General features: G+C 32.7%; 1 protein-coding gene across 2 annotated transcripts in view; it reads left to right on the forward strand.

The window, feature by feature from the left end:
• Nucleotides 1-883: 883 nt before the first annotated feature.
• Nucleotides 884-18410, forward strand: part of LOC119611095 (myotubularin-related protein 8) — a 41402-nt gene continuing 23875 nt past the window's right edge. Inside the window, exons 1-2 of one of the 2 annotated variants that reach the window (XM_037966565.1) lie at nt 884-1251; nt 10550-10666. In XM_037966565.1, coding sequence (XP_037822493.1) covers nt 1228-1251; nt 10550-10666 — 141 coding nt within the window. In that variant the 5' untranslated portion in view covers nt 884-1227. Of the gene's footprint in view, nt 1252-8055; nt 8963-10549; nt 10667-18410 lie in introns of those variants that run through there. The other variant, XM_037966564.1, reaches the window with a different exon arrangement.

The following is an 18410-nucleotide window of genomic DNA, read 5'->3' on the forward strand; positions in this document are numbered from 1 at the left end:
CTATTATCGCTAAGGCATCGTTATTAATTTATCTGTTAATTATATGGTTTTAAACATTTTCTCATTTAACCGATGTATTGCAATTTCATCAAAATTAACTATTAATTACTACTTATGTTCTAGTTCAGTTCTCGTTTAATTCTCGTTCAGTTCTCGTTTAGTTCTAGTTCAGTTCTAGTTCAGTTCTAGTTCAGTTCTAGTTCAGTTCTAGTTCAGTTCTAGTTCAGTTCTAGTTCAGTTCTAGTTCAGTTCTAGTTCAGTTCTAGTTCAGTTCAAGTTCAGTTCTAGTTCAGTTCTAGTTCAGTTCTAGTTCAGTTCTAGTTCAGTTCTAGTTCAGTTCTAGTTCAGTTCTAGTTCAGTTCTAGTTCAGTTCTAGTTCAGTTCTAGTTCAGTTCTAGTTCAGTTCTAGTTCAGTTCTAGTTCAGTTCTAGTTCAGTTCTAGTTCAGTTCTAGATCAGTTCTAGTTCAGTTCTAGATCAGTTCTAGTTAATATTTTAAAAGTTTCTATAGACATTTCTTACAATATTTTGAATTTTCAATGTTTTGAATATTGATATTTGATTTTTTCAATATTATGAACTTTCTTTTATTCAATATTTAAAATTTTTTGGAAACATTTTTTTATATGTCGAATTTTTGTAGGAAATTTTTAATATTTTGAACTAAGCCATGGGATTAATGAAATTTGCTATACATATACCAAATTTTCCATTTCCAATAAGAATTTTAAACTGTCTTCATACAGTACTTATAATTTTATACATACACTGTAAATCGAAACATTGACAGCTGTTTGAAAATGTATTCGCCTATTGACAGTTGGCATTTTTGCACAAGTTTGTTTTGATTTTGAAATTCGTTAATTGTGGTTGTTTTTTTTTTGTCATCTGCCGTGTCTCTTGAAAGAAAAAATTTTCTTTTTTGTTGTCTCGCGGAGAAATTAAAGTAAATTTTGTGTTTTGTTTAATTATTTAAAACCGAAAATAAATAAATTATTTGTTCTAATTAAATAAATAACTTGATAAAAATATGAAAAGTGTAAAGTTTGAAAATAAAACAACTACATATTAGAAAAATTTGTTAAAAAAAGGTGGTGCAAAAATTTATACTTTATTTTTTGTTTTAGCAATAAAAAGCAGCTTGTTATTGTTGTTTTTACATTGTTTAATTAAAAGAAAATTAAAACGACAATAAATTACAAATTAAAAAAAATATAAAACCAACAATATGGATCATATAAAATTAGCAAAGGTAAGTTGTCTGTATGTTTTTCTGCCCCTTTGGTTTGTCAGAGGGTCTGAGTAATGTGCATTTGTTTCCATATTAAATACTCATTTAGAAAGTATTTTAGTTGTTAAATAAATGTACATAATGTAATTTTTATTTAGTACAAGGACATTTTAACTATTCGAACATGTTATTATAGGTATTTTCTATGGAAGATTTTTTCTTCTTCTTTAGTGGCAATGGATGCTGTGTTGCAGTCAGTAGTTTAAGGCCATTTTCTTATATCTACAGGTGTTGTTATGGTCTATTATTGATTTTGCCAAAGATTTTGCAAATGCATTCGTGTATCACCCTGAAATGTAAGAAAATCCAAAGGTACATTAATTTCCAGTGGATGTTGGCTGTTACATTGTAAGGTTTTGATTTGTTCCTTAATGTGTACATTAAATTATATACATTTTATTAGGCAAGATAAATTCTCTTCAAAATTATTCTTATATGTAGCTCTCAGGGAGAAGAAGTCTTGTGATGGTTTGCGCAGGATTGGCCATAAAAGGGAATTTTTTATTGTTATATCAGGGTTTAAAGGTTGTTTTTGAACTGAACTAGAACTGAACTAAAACTGAACTAGAACTGAACTTGAACTGAACTTGAAACTGAACTAGAACAGAACTAGAACTGAACTAGAACTGAAATAGAACTGAACTTAGAACTGAACTAGAACTGAACTAGAACTGAACTAGAACTGACTAGAACTGAACTATGAACTAGAACTGAACTAGAACTGAACTAGAACTGAACTAGAACTGAAACTAGAACTGAACTAGAACTGAACTAGAACTGAACTAGAACTGAACTAGAACTGAACTAGAACTGAACTAGAACTGAACTAGAACTGAACTAGAACTGAACTAGAACTGAACTAGAACTGAACTAGAACTGAACTAGAACTGAACTAGAACTGAACTAGAACTGAACTAGAACTGAACTAGACTGAAATAGAACTGAACTAGTACTGAACTAGTACTGAACTAGAACTAGAACTGAACTAGAACTGAACTAGAACTGACTAGAACTGAACTAGAACTGAACTAGAACTGAACTAGAACTGAAATAGAACTGAACTAGTACTGAACTAGTACTGAACTAGAACTAGAACTGAACTAGAACTGAACTAGAACTGAACTAGAACTGAACTAGAACTGAACTAGAACTGAACTAGAACTGAACTAGAACTGAAACTAGAACTGAATTAGAACTGAACTAGAAGTGAACTAGAACTGAACTAGAACTGAACTAGAACTGAACGAGAACTGAACTAGAACTGAACTAGAACTGAACTAGAACTGAACTAGAACTGAACTAGAACTGAACTAGAACTGAACTAGAACTGAACTAGAACTGAACTAGAACTGAACTAGAACTGAACTGAACTAGAACTGAACCAGAACTGAACTAGAATTGTACTAGAACTGAACTAGAACCGAACTAAAACTGAACTAGAACTGAACTAGAACTGAACTAGAACTGAACAAGAACTGAACTAGAATTGAACTAGAACTGAACTAGAACTGAACTAGAACTGAACTAGAACTGAACTAGAACTGAAATAGAACTGAACTAGAACTGAACTAGAACTGAACTAGAACTGAACTAGAACTGAACTAGAACTGAACTAGAACTGAACTAGAACTGAACTAGAACTGAACTAGAACTGAACTAGAACTGAACTAGAACTGAACTAGAACTGAACTAGAACTGAACTAGAACTGAACTAGAACTGAACTAGTACTGAACTAGTACTGAACTAGAACTAGAACTGAACTAGAACTGAACTAGAACTGAACTAGAACTGAACTAGAACTGAACTAGAACTGAACTAGAACTGAACTAAAACTGAACTAGAACTGAACTAGAACTGAACTAAAACTAAACTAGAACTGAACTAGAACTAGACTAGAACTGAACTAGAACTTAAGTAGAACTGAACTATTTTTTGAATTTTCATAAACAAATTAGCAACATTTTGAATTTTTCTGTAAAAATTTCTTCTATATATTTGAATTTATTCCGGAAAGTTTTGAATATTTAACTTTTCTGTAAAATTTTTTCAATAATTTGAATTTTTTATACAATTTTTAAAGTTTTTATAAAAATGTGTTCAATATTTTTAAATTTTAGTGAATTTTCTCCCGAAAACTCTCAATGTTCTAAATATTTATAGACAATTTGTCAATATTTTACATTTTTATAGACAATTTTTTCAATATTTTTAAGTTTTTCCAAAAAACGTACTAGATTTTTTTATTTTTTCTATAAAATTGTGTCAATGTTTAAAATTTTGTAAAAAAAATGTTCAATATTTTTAATATTCTAAAACAAATTTGAAGTTACTCCAAAAATTTTCCAATATTGTGATATTTTTCAAAAAAAAAAAAAAAAAAAAACGTCCAATATTTTTAAAATTTTATATAAAAAACTTTCAAGGTTTTTAGTTTTTTAAAGGAAATTTTAAATATTTTTAAATTTTCAATATTTTGTACATTTTGTACAAAATCTTAAATTTTCTATAAAAAATTTTCAATATATTTTAGTTTTTTTTTTTTTAATTTCAATATTTTAAATATTTATATATTTTATTTTTAAAGGAAATACTTTGAACATGTTAAATAAATTTTCAATATTTAAAATTTTTAGTCAATAGGCAAAACGCATGCGAAAAGTACTTCAGTACTTTTAAACTAAAAATATATTTAATTTTAGTTTTCCATCCCTGTTTTAAATTTTTTATGTCATTGACTGATACTATTTTGTGTGTCATTGCATTTTAAAAGTGAAATCAGTTTTTTTTTGCAAAATTGATTTTTATCTTAAATATAAAAAATGCGCATTTTGGTTATAATTAAAATATAATCTGTCAAATTCGACTTTATAACACTTTACATTAACACAAAATATTTGTTGGGAAATAGGCTGACCAATCAGCTAGTCTAAAAACTAGTAAATTGACTATAGAAAAATACATATACGAAAACTGTAATACTGATCAATCCACTTAATAATAGCTATTACCCATAATCCTGTGTATCCATTAAGAATACGGACCATAAAAATAACCTCAAACTTGTACATTCTGTGGCTTCTCAGAAACAGAGTTTAATATATACGGGAATTCATACATTTTATAGAGAAGATTCAGTCTTCGACGGGTTCACATTCGACCTTTAGATTTCGTGTCATTTGAAATTATCATAAGGAACTATTTAGGCAATATTTCATATTCGGCCCTCTTTGCATCGTACGGTTTTAAATTCAGGAAAACTTCCTTGAGTTCACATCACTTTTGTTGCCCATTATTCCCGAGTGTCCAGGTATCCATATGACACAAACTTTCCTCTGGAAGTGTATTCGAATATGGTTCTCTTACAGTCAAATATGTTCTTAGTTTAAAGCTTATCATTTAGCATCTCCCTAATTTTTGTATATTAACTTTTCAACCTCTATTCCCTTTATATCCTGTACAATCGCTCTTTCATTGCCGTTTATCTTAGAGTTATATCTTCCTTACAGTCGAATACAGCCTTCAGCTTAATTACCTTCTGTCAGAAAATATGTTTCACCTCTGTTGGAACCATATTGAATCCAAACTATTTTACAGATTTCATGGTTACACCCCCGGAGACATGTTACCTTGGTGAAATCTCCATCTTGGTGTCATGGCAATTCCGGGGCAAAACCTCTAGTCTGCCGGAACTATGAATTGGTGATGATCAAATGTATCCTCGGCCTTTTCTTGGAATGATTTTACATATGGTCGACCCAGAGCGGCAGAATTATCGCAGGACTTTATCCTATCTGGTCAATTGTTTGAGATTCCTTTGGGATCCACGTGGCTGTGGTTTAATATCAAAAACCGTGGGGAAAGAATGTTGGTTTAAGGACTGATATATCCAAATGCCATATATATGTATGAATCCAAACCATTTCACAGATTTCATGATTACACCCCTGGGGACATGTTACCTTGGTGAAATCTCCATTTTTGGTTTATTGCAATTCCCGGGCAAAAAAGGTGCTACCGTTACCTCTAGTATGCCAGGACTATGAGTTGGAGATGATCAAATGTATCCTCGGCCTTTTCTTGGAATGATTTTAAATAAGGTCTACCCAGAGCGGTAGAATAATCTCTGGACTTTGTCCTATCTGGTCAGTTGGTTGAGATTCCTTTGGGATCCGCGTAGTGTCTGTTAATATCCAAAACGGTCTATAGTCTAGTCTATAGTCTAGTCTATAGTCTAGTCTATAGTCTAGTCTATAGTCTAGTCTATAGTCTAGTCTATAGTCTAGTCTATAGTCTAGTCTATAGTCTAGTCTATAGTCTAGTCTATAGTCTAGTCTATAGTCTAGTCTATAGTCTAGTCTATAGTCTAGTCTATAGTCTAGTCTATAGTCTAGTCTATAGTCTCTAGTCTAGTCTATAGTCTAGTCTATAGTCTAGTCTATAGTCTAGTCTATAGTCTAGTCTATAGTCTAGTCTATAGTCTAGTCTATAGTCTAGTCTATAGTCTAGTCTATAGTCTAGTCTAGTCTATAGTCTAGTCTATAGTCTAGTCTATAGTCTAGTCTATAGTCTAGTCTATAGTCTAGTCTATAGTCTAGTCTATAGTCTAGTCTATAGTCTAGTCTATAGTCTAGTCTATAGTCTAGTCTATAGTCTAGTCTATAGTCTAGTCTATAGTCTAGTCTATAGTCTAGTCTATAGTATAGTCTATAGTCTAGTCTATAGTCTAGTCTATAGTCTAGTCTATAGTCTAGTCTATAGTCTAGTCTATAGTCTATAGTCTAGTCTAGTCTATAGTCTAGTCTATAGTCTAGTCTATAGTCTAGTCTATAGTCTAGTCTATAGTCTAGTCTATAGTCTAGTCTATAGTCTAGTCTATAGTCTAGTCTATAGTCTAGTCTATAGTCTAGTCTATAGTCTAGTCTATAGTTTAGTCTATAGTCTAGTCTATAGTCTAGTCTATAGTCTAGTCTATAGTCTAGTCTATAGTCTAGTCTATAGTCTAGTCTATAGTCTAGTCTATAGTCTAGTCTATAGTCTAGTCTATAGTATAGTCTATAGTCTAGTCTATAGTCTAGTCTATAGTCTAGTCTATAGTCTAGTCTATAGTCTAGTCTATAGTCTAGTCTATAGTCTAGTCTATAGTCTAGTCTATAGTCTAGTCTATAGTCTAGTCTATAGTCTAGTCTATAGTCTAGTCTATTGTCTAGTCTATAGTTTAGTCTATAGTCTAGTCTATAGTCTAGTCTATAGTCTAGTCTATAGTCTAGTCTATAGTCTAGTCTATAGTCTAGTCTATAGTCTAGTCTATAGTCTAGTCTAGTCTAGTCTATATTCTAGTCTATAGTCTAGTCTATATTCTAGTCTATATTCTAGTCTATAGTCTAGTCTATAGTCTAGTCTATAGTCTAGTCTGTTGCCATCAGTGATGTTACAGAGCTACTTATGCTGGAGTCCTGCACCCATTGAGTATAACTTACTCTTCGCGTAGTAGGTCGCCAGGTTAAGCATTTTTCAGGTTGCCTTTCGTTATGATCAGAGAATGGAACTGTTCTTCATTGATGTCATAGGGGGTGCATGGTAGACCGTACTCAAGTTTACCCAGTTGATGCAGTTCACGGCAGTTGTTCACGTAAAGCACTCAGACATTCCATGATGGCACGGATTTTCGTCTGGAAACGACTGTTAAGATTAGAAAGACTGCAGTATATCTCGATTTGCGCGTAGATCCCCAGACCTGTTGTGTCTTCTCAATTTAGATTCATCCGTGTAACCAAAAGATTCCCAAAGATGCTTGCTTTAATGCTCCGCTTAACCTCAATCTCTTATATTGGATTAATGTCTCACATTTCTCAACAATTTCTGGTTACACTATAGATTGATAGTGTCCATGTCGTTAGTGTTCATGCTCCAGCAGAAAACAGCAAATACTTTTAGGACTTTATTTCGAGGTTACACTTGCTGGGTATGATGGCGGACGAAGAGAAGTGAAGGAGGAAGTCAAACCATTACCCCTTAAATCTTCTGTCTTCGAAGAAGGTGTCGTCTTCCATCCTTACTTCCTTAGTTTTAAAAGTAACTTACGTTGGTGAAAAGGCTGATGGATGATGGACATTATCAAAAGCATTTTGATATGTCTAGATCTGTAATAATAGTGGTTTGACACGATCGCTGCTGAATGGAGACCGCTGACAATCTGTGTAGTTATCAAGTTTAAAGCTTTCGTGCTGCTATGCAATGAAGGAATTGTAATAGTAGTGATTCTAATACCTTTGCTATTGGTGATGATAATCGTTAACTCCAGCTGGCGAATCGAGAGTTCGAGAAGATTAGTGGGATATTCAATTACTTAAGTTTCTTTTATATTAGTATGGAGGTGCCATCAGGACCAAGAGGTTTAGAAGGTTTTGATTTGTATATAATGCTTTCGGTTTCAGCAGAAGTTAAAGTTTAGGCCACAGAGTCTCATTTTAGATTTCGGATTAAAGATAGACACTGACTAACATCATTATTTGAAGTGCTTATCCTAACACTGTATTTAGACAAAAACGGGGTCTTCAAATTAATAAATATAACAAGAAAACTCTCTTTCCTATAAAATATAATAATAAATTTATTAATTTCAAGTTCAATACTAAACTCCGTCTCTCTTAAATTGTAGAAAGAGAAAATTTCTCTTAATTATAAAAGCAAAATTTCCCTTTTACAAATATTATGTTAAGCAAAACCTTAGACACTTAAATTAACAATGAGATACAAATGAAAACAATAAGTTTCTAGTTGAACCTCGGACAAGACGGTTTTGTATTCAACGGAAAATCGTGCACGGAAAGTTTTGTATACTAAAGGAATTATTTTGTGTTTTATTTTTCTACAACATCTTTTTGTATCCTTTCAAACAACAAACACGAAATGAAAAGGATAGCAATATTTGATTGAAAAACATACACTTTTAAACTTGTGAACGACGTCATAACCTAGAGACATTATTTTTGTTGCTATTACTTCCTTGTTGTTGTTGCTCTGGTTCAATATCAATGTAAAAGAAAAAGTGGAGTTTGAGAGCGAGTTGTGGGTCCATGTATGAGGGAGTGAAATTTTCGTATTGTCAATGATATAAAGTGAAAGTGTTTTTCTGTGTATATTTGTGGATGATGATTGTCTAAGGTGTTGCTATATAATTTCAAATTCTGTATTTGATTAAATTGTTACACATAAAAGTGAAAAAAAAAAAATAAAAAAAAACTTTAAGAAAAAAAGTACAAAAGTTTTTCTCAATTCACGTGACCCTATTTTTTCTATTATCATTAGTATTGATGGCTACTTCTACTACATGAAATACACAAATTACTAAATCAATATTTACACCTTCTCTGGTGGTGGTCTTGGTCAATAACTGTGAAAAGAACGCAAAGAAAATATTTATTTTTATTTGATATAATGGATTTTACAAAATTTATGAATAAATTTAATGAAATCGAGCGACAATTGTCGCCAACTTCTGCTTTACGCTTAAGTTTCGACAATATTTCACCGGAAACGGAAGAACCCGAAAATAAACGCCTTTGGGGTGTACCAGTACCACCGTTTGTCTCCGATAAAGTTGTTTCCTGGATTGAAGAGGAATTTACAGATCCACCTATATTTTTTAATGATTTTTTAGTATTGAAGAAAGTGAGTATGAAAGAAAAATATATATCTGAAAAAAACCTATTGCAAAAACTTACGGATTTTAAGAAAAATTGATTATTCAGATAGTTTTATATGTAGGATATATCCTTTAGTTCAAAATATATTAAGTTTTACGATCTAGTGCCTTTCAATTTTGGCTAAATTTTTAACTGAAATCGGAAATATTAACATTTCTAGACCCTGAAGTGTTCTTATCTTTAGGCGAATTGATACAGACAGTAATAGGGCACGTCATCAAAGTATATTTACTCATTTTGGAAGGCTATACAAAAATAACGGAGGTGCAGGGAACGCTTGTCAGAGACAGAATATGTATGCAACTTTGAGTCACTGATACCATGTAGAACATTATAGTCGATCAGCTTAGAATAAATACCCGTAGGAATACGTTGCTCCATGGATGCCTCTAATATTGTAGACAAAACGTACCTGGCATCTACATTGAAAACAGAGAAAACGGAGTATACTCCTTGCAATAACAGAATGTGTCAACTGGAGTGGAATAAATATGACACCAAAAGAGGTTAACATATTAATCTAAAGCCAGAAGGCAATTAGGGCGATATCAGCTCATAAGCAGAAATCTAGGCCAGTATTGGACTGTTAGCTAATAACCCGTAAACCTAACGAAAAGCTTCCTCAGAATGAGCAAGTTCAAGGCTACAATGATACAAGTCTATTGTCTGGACTATAGAAAAGTCTATAGTCTGGACTATAGAAAAGTCTATAGTCTGGACTATAGAAAAGTCTATAGTCTGGACTATAGAAAAGTCTATAGTCTGGACTATAGAAAAGTCTATAGTCTGGACTATAGAAAAGTCTATAGTCTGGACTATAGAAAAGTCTATAGTCTGGACTATAGAAAAGTCTATAGTCTGGACTATAGAAAAGTCTATAGTCTGGACTATAGAAAAGTCTATAGTCTGGACTATAGAAAAGTCTATAGTCTGGACTATAGAAAAGTCTATAGTCTGGACTATAGAAAAGTCTATAGTCTGGACTATAGAAAAGTCTATAGTCTGGACTATAGAAAAGTCTATAGTCTGGACTATAGAAAAGTCTATAGTTTGAACTATAGTCTGGACTATAGAATAGTCTATAGTCTTGACCATTGAATAGTCTATATTCTTTACTATAGAATAGTCTATAGTCTTGACTATAGAATAATCTAAGGTCTTGACTATAGAATAATCTAACGTCTTGACTGTAGTATTGACTATAGAATAATAAAAAGTTTTGGCTATAGCATAGTCATAACTATAAACATTTCTATAGTCAAGACTATAGTTAGTCTATAATCTTGATTATAGACCAGTCTATATTATTAAAATGTGTTAAATTTATACAGTTTCTTATCATCATTAATTAGGAAAATTCACCATAAATGTCATTTACACTAAACGAGATATTAAGGGTCATAGGTTACAAAACTCTTACAATAATTCTATTTATTTATTTTATTTTGCTGGCGAAAAATCATTATCAGCAGTTTTTCTCTTAAACAAAATCAATTAATTAATTGCCAATTAAAAGTATAATAATTCATTAAACATTTCTGTTATTTTTCAGGTTGAAAATGTTCGCATGATTGATCGTTATAATACGAAAAATCCAATTGTTGGTACATTATATTTAACAGCAACACATTTAATATTTGTTGAACCGGACAGCAATAAAGAGACATGGGTAAGTCAAAACTTACAATAAATATTAACAAATTGCGTTACAGTTGTTCTTGCATTTTTATTTTTACACAATTTCACAAACTTAATATTAAATCGATATAATTTTTCTTTTACCACAATAGTGACACATAAGGAGATTTCAAACAATTGTATACAATAGAGTTCATTTACCTCTATTAAATATAAATTTTTTGCAATTGTTACAAAATATAGTGTTTTAGCCTAGAATGTGTTTGTGTCATTGTGTGTTTTATGCAAATGTATTTAGTTTTTTGAAAACTTAAATTGTTGCCTTTAAACAGGCGGCCCAAAAAAGCTATGTCATTCTATGATTGTGAATCGTGGAGAATAGAGTGAGCAGAAAATAAATTAAAATCGCCAATCATCATTTCACTTGAAATATATTCCCTTTTCACTTTTTTCGTTCACTAACTTTTTTGTCGTGAAAAAAAAATCCCCTGTTGTGAAATTTGTTGATTGAATTTTGTAAACATTGAACAGCTGTTGCATATAAAATCAACTATTGTGAATGATTTGTTCACAACAAGTTTACGATAGCAATTTTCCCTTCGAGGGGAATGAAAATTTCAAGGGAACAAAATTTTCACTTCTATTGGCGACATGGGTGAATACTAAACAGTATATATTCATTATCTGTGGGTACTCGAGCTATTTAATCTAGATGATGCAAAAACATCACTTCCGTTTTCAACCTCGCAGATATGATGGCCACTGTTGAATCGGCAAAAGCACCTAGAGACGTTTTGGGTAAACCGAAACATGAATCCATCAAATAAGCCGAGGACTTGCTCTTATTCACAGAGAACACACGGTGGCAAATCTGGTATGAACAGAGTAAACACTAAACATACCTGGACAAGGAAGGAAAATTCCTTTTATCCATCACCATTCAATCCAGCATACTTCTCATTCATTCGACACACTCATAGAGAACATCCGACACAGTTGCTCTAGGTATGTGTTCCATATACCCTATATCCATTCTGTGTCATATACACTTAAGACCAACTCTTTCCAACGCTTATATTTGTTGTCTCTTCAACAGTACTGAACTTATCCCGAATTATATGATTTAAACCACAGCCACCACGTGCACCCCGAAGAGATGTGTAGGGTTAATTATGTTCCAATGTCCTCTATACAATATAATATAACTGATTTAAGTAAAATTTGATTACGATTCCTCCTTATGAAACTTTCTGATGACTATCTTTATTCTATGTAGGCTAAGTGAAATCGTGAACCGATATTGCTCATTTCCAATACCAAACAAACCTTATCTTTGGAGAGGATTTATGCAAAAGTTCTGCCTATTAGCTCTTCCCGTGTGGTCTTTCAACAGACAGACAGACGGTCATGGCAAGATCACCAAAGAATTTAATCAATAAGAATCTATAAGAAGGAACATTTTGGTACTTTTTTATTACATTGAATGTAATTAAAATTTTTGTGGCGCCTACTTTAAATATTTGGCAAAGGACTAGACAATTTTTGGGTGAATTCAATCTTGAGTTTTTTTTGCCAATAAATAAGAGACTTGGTGGGAGTAAATACTTACACATTTTTATTTGTTTTTTTAAGCAACATTTAATTAGAAAATATTTACAAACTCTAGAAGCATTTTCCTAATCTTTAAAATCAATATTTGGAACACCCTATACACATACACATGCATTTTATCTCCACACATAATCAGTAGCCATTTTAAATATATACTAACTGTAAGTAGCAGTTGTTGTTTGTATTAGTTTTAGACGCCACATATAATAACATTTGTCTAAGGATAAATAAATGACTCATAAACTACCGCCATTATATAATTTTAACCTTCAGTTAGTACGTATTCCTAAGAAGTAGTAGATTGTTTATGTTTATATACTCGATGTCTAACGATTTTGTTCTGTCTCTCTCTCTTGTATATATCGTCATCATCATCTACTTGTCGCCACCAACACCGCGTATTTTTATGGCGGGTTCTACATGCAATCTAAATTTTTATAAATGTTTGTAACCAACACGTCCTCTGTGTAAAGTAACTAGGTACATATAAAAGTCATTAAATGGTTTGTTTTATGTATTTTTGTGTTCGGAAGAAAAAACTTCTATTGGGGGCATTGGAACGAGAAATGCGTTTAATACAAAGTTTATGTGACTTTAAAATGTAGTTTAAAATATACACATTTTATAAAATTAAAATAAAAATGGTGATTTCATTATTGATCGATTTTTACTATTCTAAGTTTCGACTATCAGATAGTATCATACCTCTGCAGACTTTAATATTTCAAACTCGTTTATTGAGCGTTTGTTGATAAAAAGTTTTTCCCCGGTGACTGTCTTGTCAGTTTGATATGTTTGTTTGGGTGCTGCAGATCCATGATAACGTGCTTATTCTGAGCTGAAAAAGAAGATAACCCACTGATTGCCTTGAGCGCCACACAGCTTATCATATAAATGATCTTTTGCACCTTTTTGGCGATGCCAATTGGCCGCGTTGGAGCTTCGATTTGGCACCCAGTAGCGGCGGCAAGTGTTGATATGCTCTACGACGGAGGTAGGTATCTTATCCTCCATGGCGGACAATGCGTCAAGTGTACAGCATGTCACTGGCAAAAACAAAGGGTTGACAGATAAGGATTAGGGTTCTATAGTTGAAACGAAAAGTCGAATATTCGACTTTTTGCATTTAGTTAAAAGTCGTCTTTTCGACTTTTTGCATTTTATGAAAAGTCGATTTTTTGGCTTTTCGACTTTTTTCATTTAATTAAAAGTCGACTTTTAGACTAGTATAGTGGTTATATATATAGTATATAGTTTAGTATAGTATAAACAGTCGACTTTTTCCGACTTTTCGATTTTTTTCGAATTTTTGACTATTTTCGACTTTTATCGACTATTTTAGAGTTTTTGACTTTTTTCTACTATTTTCGAGTTTTCGACTTTTTTGTCTTTTTTCGACTTTTTACGACTTTTTGACTTTTTTCGACTTATCGACTTTTTTCGACTTTTATTTACAAAGTTGACTTTTCGACTTTTTTCATAGACGATAGTCGAGTTATCGACTTATTTGGAACAAAATTGTCGACTTCGACTTTTCGACTTTTTTCCACAAAAAGTCGATTGTTCGATTATTCGAAAGTCGATTTATAGAACCCTAATAAGGATGTACTCGGAGCGAGCTCTAAGCCTTGAAACATAGGTGAGTGTTCCGACTCTGAACACCATCATAGCGAATCCCAAAAAGGATGAAATGGAGCAAATGGTGGATGTGCAAATGGAGTGATAGCATTGTTGAAAAAATGGCTTTCTGGAGCACAGAGGAGGAAGTTTAAGAAGATGCTTAAGGAAATCATAGTGACACGCTTAAGGAAAAATCGGATTCTCTCTCAATATCCCAGGCAAATAAGATTAGGTCTCACGAGAGTTGACAACTGAGAATAAACCAAAAACAGAAAAAGAGCTCCTCATATTCTAATATACAGTCGAAGCCAAGTCGGAATCCTGCGAAGGTATGTAAGGTTAACAACGCCAACCCAGATATTCCGAAAACGAAAACCTTGGGTCTCTAAAGAGGCCCCGAAAAACAAAAAAGGATTAGTTAGACGATGGAAAAGGAAAAGAGCCGCCATCTTGCATACGTCAAAGCTGCCAAGAGAAGACACCGGGACGATCGTTCAATATACGATGACGTATCCAACAGGCAAAATTCCAATAAACCAACAGAGAAAGGTAGAAGATCTGAACACGCAATAGCTTCGAAGGGTAAGCACCCAATAGAGCATGGGCGTGATGTTTATAAGGTTGGCATCTCTCCAATATGATGGCTGGGACGGCGCTAAGCTGGGACTGGTAAAGAAGAGGCATCTTCCGGTGCTCTTAAAGTCCACTGTCTACATACAAGAATAAATCAGTAAATTGGCTAATGAGTGTATAATGGAAATTCGTGGAAGCCGAAATGCTGAATAGATATCAACCAGATCTACATGGCTAATCTTGACAAGTACAAATGTAGAGGTTATTTCGCCTCTAAAGTTGTCATCTTCAAAATTGGGAAGGTGCCGATTGGAAGGGCTGTTAAAACAAGCCCGAAAAGGTACTCAAAGCTTCATTAGTTGAGGTAACGTTGAGGAGTCAAATCCTAAAAGTGAGGAGGATTTCACTCACTTGCCAGGAGACAGAACAGCAGTGCTTTCCAAAATTGGGTGCCAATTAAAAAGACAGCTATTCCCAGACCTAATAAGGTGATCGCGGGACTCATAATCTAAAGGGGTTTTCATTGAGAGTAACGTATTTTATTTCTTATAAAAAATTTAAGGTTAATTATGGAAATGGTTCTTATTTCAAATTAAAGTTCATTCCAAGATATTTATGAAATACGACATTTTCCAAATGTACGCATTGAATCATAGCGTCAAGATCTGCTGTGATTTCTATATTTGGTTACTAAAATCGTACCACACTATACCTTCAAATACATTTGTTTCATTTGAAGCGAGGTTTGACCGAAAATCGACCGGTCAACGCTCTGCTCCCTCCTTGAAGTGTATACCATACATCCGACTATAGTTTGTTTTGGGTCTATGCAGAATACCCTTGCTGGACAGATATCCGAAATTGGCTTAATATGTTCTTGGCCTTAAATTAATGTTAATTGCTCCATAATTGTCCTAAGCTCCAAAACTTTTATATGAATGCTCTAACTATGTCTGTCTGTAATATAAAAAATATTTTTTTGAATGCGACTTCTCTCCTTTTTTCGACCTATTACGGATCGGAAGACGATTTTTATAAATCGAAATCTAAGAAATTTCACAATCAAACGAAAGTTGTTGTACCGATTCTTCTTCCTCACGTAAACGACTTTTGCAACAACTATTACGTGTGTTGTACCAATAAGATTTCTCTAATAAGCCTTAACGAATATCTATCAAAGGGCAAGAAAGTCAAGGTCCTTTCCACGAAAAACTGGGCCACAGTATTTTGTCGACTCTGCAAGCAATTATAGTGGATCAATTAAGTTCCTACTGGATTAAGTCCCCAACCAGGGAAATTTATATATCCAGGGGAATCGTTGTAATAAATTCCCAGCGAATCATTTTTATATCAAAATCATTAAATCTATATTAATTTTATTTCGTTCTTCCCTCGTAATAAACAAAACTACCTTTGTAAGTTTTAATATTTAATGCGTGTGAAATAATGCTGAAATCATAAAAACAAACAACTTATACAAAACCCATAACAGACATACATTATATTTGCTCACACCAATAATTACGAAAGACACATCAAAAGACTACTTTTTACATATTTTAGCAGGTTGGCAAGTGTGTTACACGAATTACATACTTCATATGGGTAGTTGTCTTTTCCTTTTTAATATAGCTTATTTTCTACATGCTTTTCTCACACCACTATTCTTTTGGATTTTCTCCTTCATACCTCGTTATAGCTTTATTTGTTCATATTCATACATTAGGGTCGTACGTTATCTTAAAGAAAGAAAGTAGATGACTGGATTGATACTTTCTTGAAACTCAAACATTTTGGAGGTGGAAATTTGTAACAAAAGAGATTTTGGTACCTTTTCAAACATGTATAAATCTTTATAACTCTAAACCCTATTCCAAATTCTACTTCGAAAAGACGGGTCTGCTAAGTCTCTAGTACTTCTTTTAAACCTTGTTTTTATACCCTGCAGGTATGTACTATATTCTAGATCTTTATAAATAGCGGAGACGATTAAGCCATGTCCTTCTGTCCGTATGTCTGTCTGGCTGTGTGTATTAATGTCGAAGTGCTTTACGTGAACTCCTGTCGTGTTGGCCTAATTTCACGGTGGTCTTTTTCACCCATAGGGTGAGCTTTTTTGAAGACTCGCTTGTGAGACTAAGCGTCGGAAATGAGTTCGTCACTCCTTCTGGGATATCTGTTGACTTCGGCAACAGCGCCGAACTTATCCCAAAATATTGATTTCACCGTGCATCAGTCTTTTAACCGACATTCTCTTCCCTCGAATTTGGGTTTAAACCACAGCCACTACGTGAAACCCGGTGGAACCTCAACCAACTGACCAACTAGGACAAAGACCTGGGGGCAACTGGCCACCCGTAGTATCAGATTATGTGGTTCTCTGGTTCATCCACATGCCAAATCATTCCATTTAAGGCCGAGGATACATTTGATCATCACCAGTTTATATTCCCGTCAAACTAGAGGTATTGGTAGCACGGTTTCATACCAAGATGGGGTCTTTCATCAGGGTAACATGCCCCTGGAGGGATGTCTGTGTTGGTCAGTTTTCAGAAGACCCCAGATATCTGCGAGATTCCTTCGCAGATATCTGGGGTCTTCTTCCTTCGGGAAGAATCCTATTTAAAATCAGCAAAATCGCGCCATATTGGTACATGATGAGGCAGAAATAATAAACAACAACTTGCTTGTTTATAAAACACGATACGGATGAAGCTGCGCGTTTTTATTGGCTTGAAACATGAAATTAAGCATATAGAGCCCGGAGTAGGTATGTGAGAACCTATAAAATTTGGACTTTTTGGTAGTTTTTCGTTCTTCAAAAGGTACTTTTAGAATTTTCTATAATATTGAGCCTGGAAACATAAAATTAAGCATGTAGAGCCCGGAGTAAGTGAGAACTTTTAAAAGGGAACTTTAGGTACTTTTTCATTCTCCAAAAGGTGAGGAAATTTATAACAGTAAACATTTTCGAATTTTGTCGTTCTTCAACTGGTACTTTTTTAATCTCTTATAATACTAGACCTAGAAATGCAAACTTAAAATCTATAAAAGGGACTTTCTGGTACTTTTTACGTATTTTATTTTTTTTTTTTTTTGTTGAAGAGTAGAACTCTTACTTAATTTATTTCATTTTTTTGTTCCTTTTAAAAATAATAACATTTTGTGATTATTTCTAAATAAATTTCTATTTATTTTATTACCAGCAACATTGTTCATCGATTTCCATAAAATATGTACTAAGTTTAACTTTATAAAAATTCCAAATATGTTTGTTTGCTAAATTTGCAAAATGTGTTTTCATATTCATGTGAGATAACAATGTTAACTAAACATAATATATTATTATTATTGTAAGGATATAGAATAGGGTGTTCCATTATTCAACATTTTCGAAAGAACTTAAATAATGCCATCATAATACTTGCCCAGATCCAAAATAAACTACGAAGAGATATATATGTTTTGGAAAGCATATCTTCCACACGATTAAGAATTTTTCTTAAATAATAATCAAAACTGTTTAGTTTTGCTTCAACGTAAACCCTAATTTCCACATTTAAGAATATAATGTTATTTACGTATGTATATATATATAGGTAGCTGTGTATGTGGTTACCAAAATAAATATTTATTTATATTATACAAATAAAATTAGACACAAAAAGTATCTTTTACTAATCAGAGATTATAATTTGCATAATAGATTAAATAAAAGCTCTTCAAACTTAGGAAAGATTTAATCAAAGGAAATTTGTAAATAAAATTATTTTTAAAGTATAAATATTCAAGAAATTTCTGGTAATGACTTGTACATGCCGTCTGCATTACTTATAAGGAGTCCAATAATGACTTACTGATATATTAGTGGTTATTTTTTTGGCTTTGCTAGAGAAAACCAAATTGTATTTGTATGTGAAAACCATTATTTGATCCGCAATAAAATAGCTAAGTGAGTACAATAGTTGACA

This window comes from Lucilia sericata, unplaced genomic scaffold, assembly GCF_015586225.1.
Source record: "Lucilia sericata isolate MDLA Ls3-8-SP2 unplaced genomic scaffold, ASM1558622v1 Contig001359F_arrow, whole genome shotgun sequence".
In the NCBI taxonomy this organism is placed as follows: Eukaryota; Metazoa; Arthropoda; class Insecta; order Diptera; family Calliphoridae; genus Lucilia; species Lucilia sericata.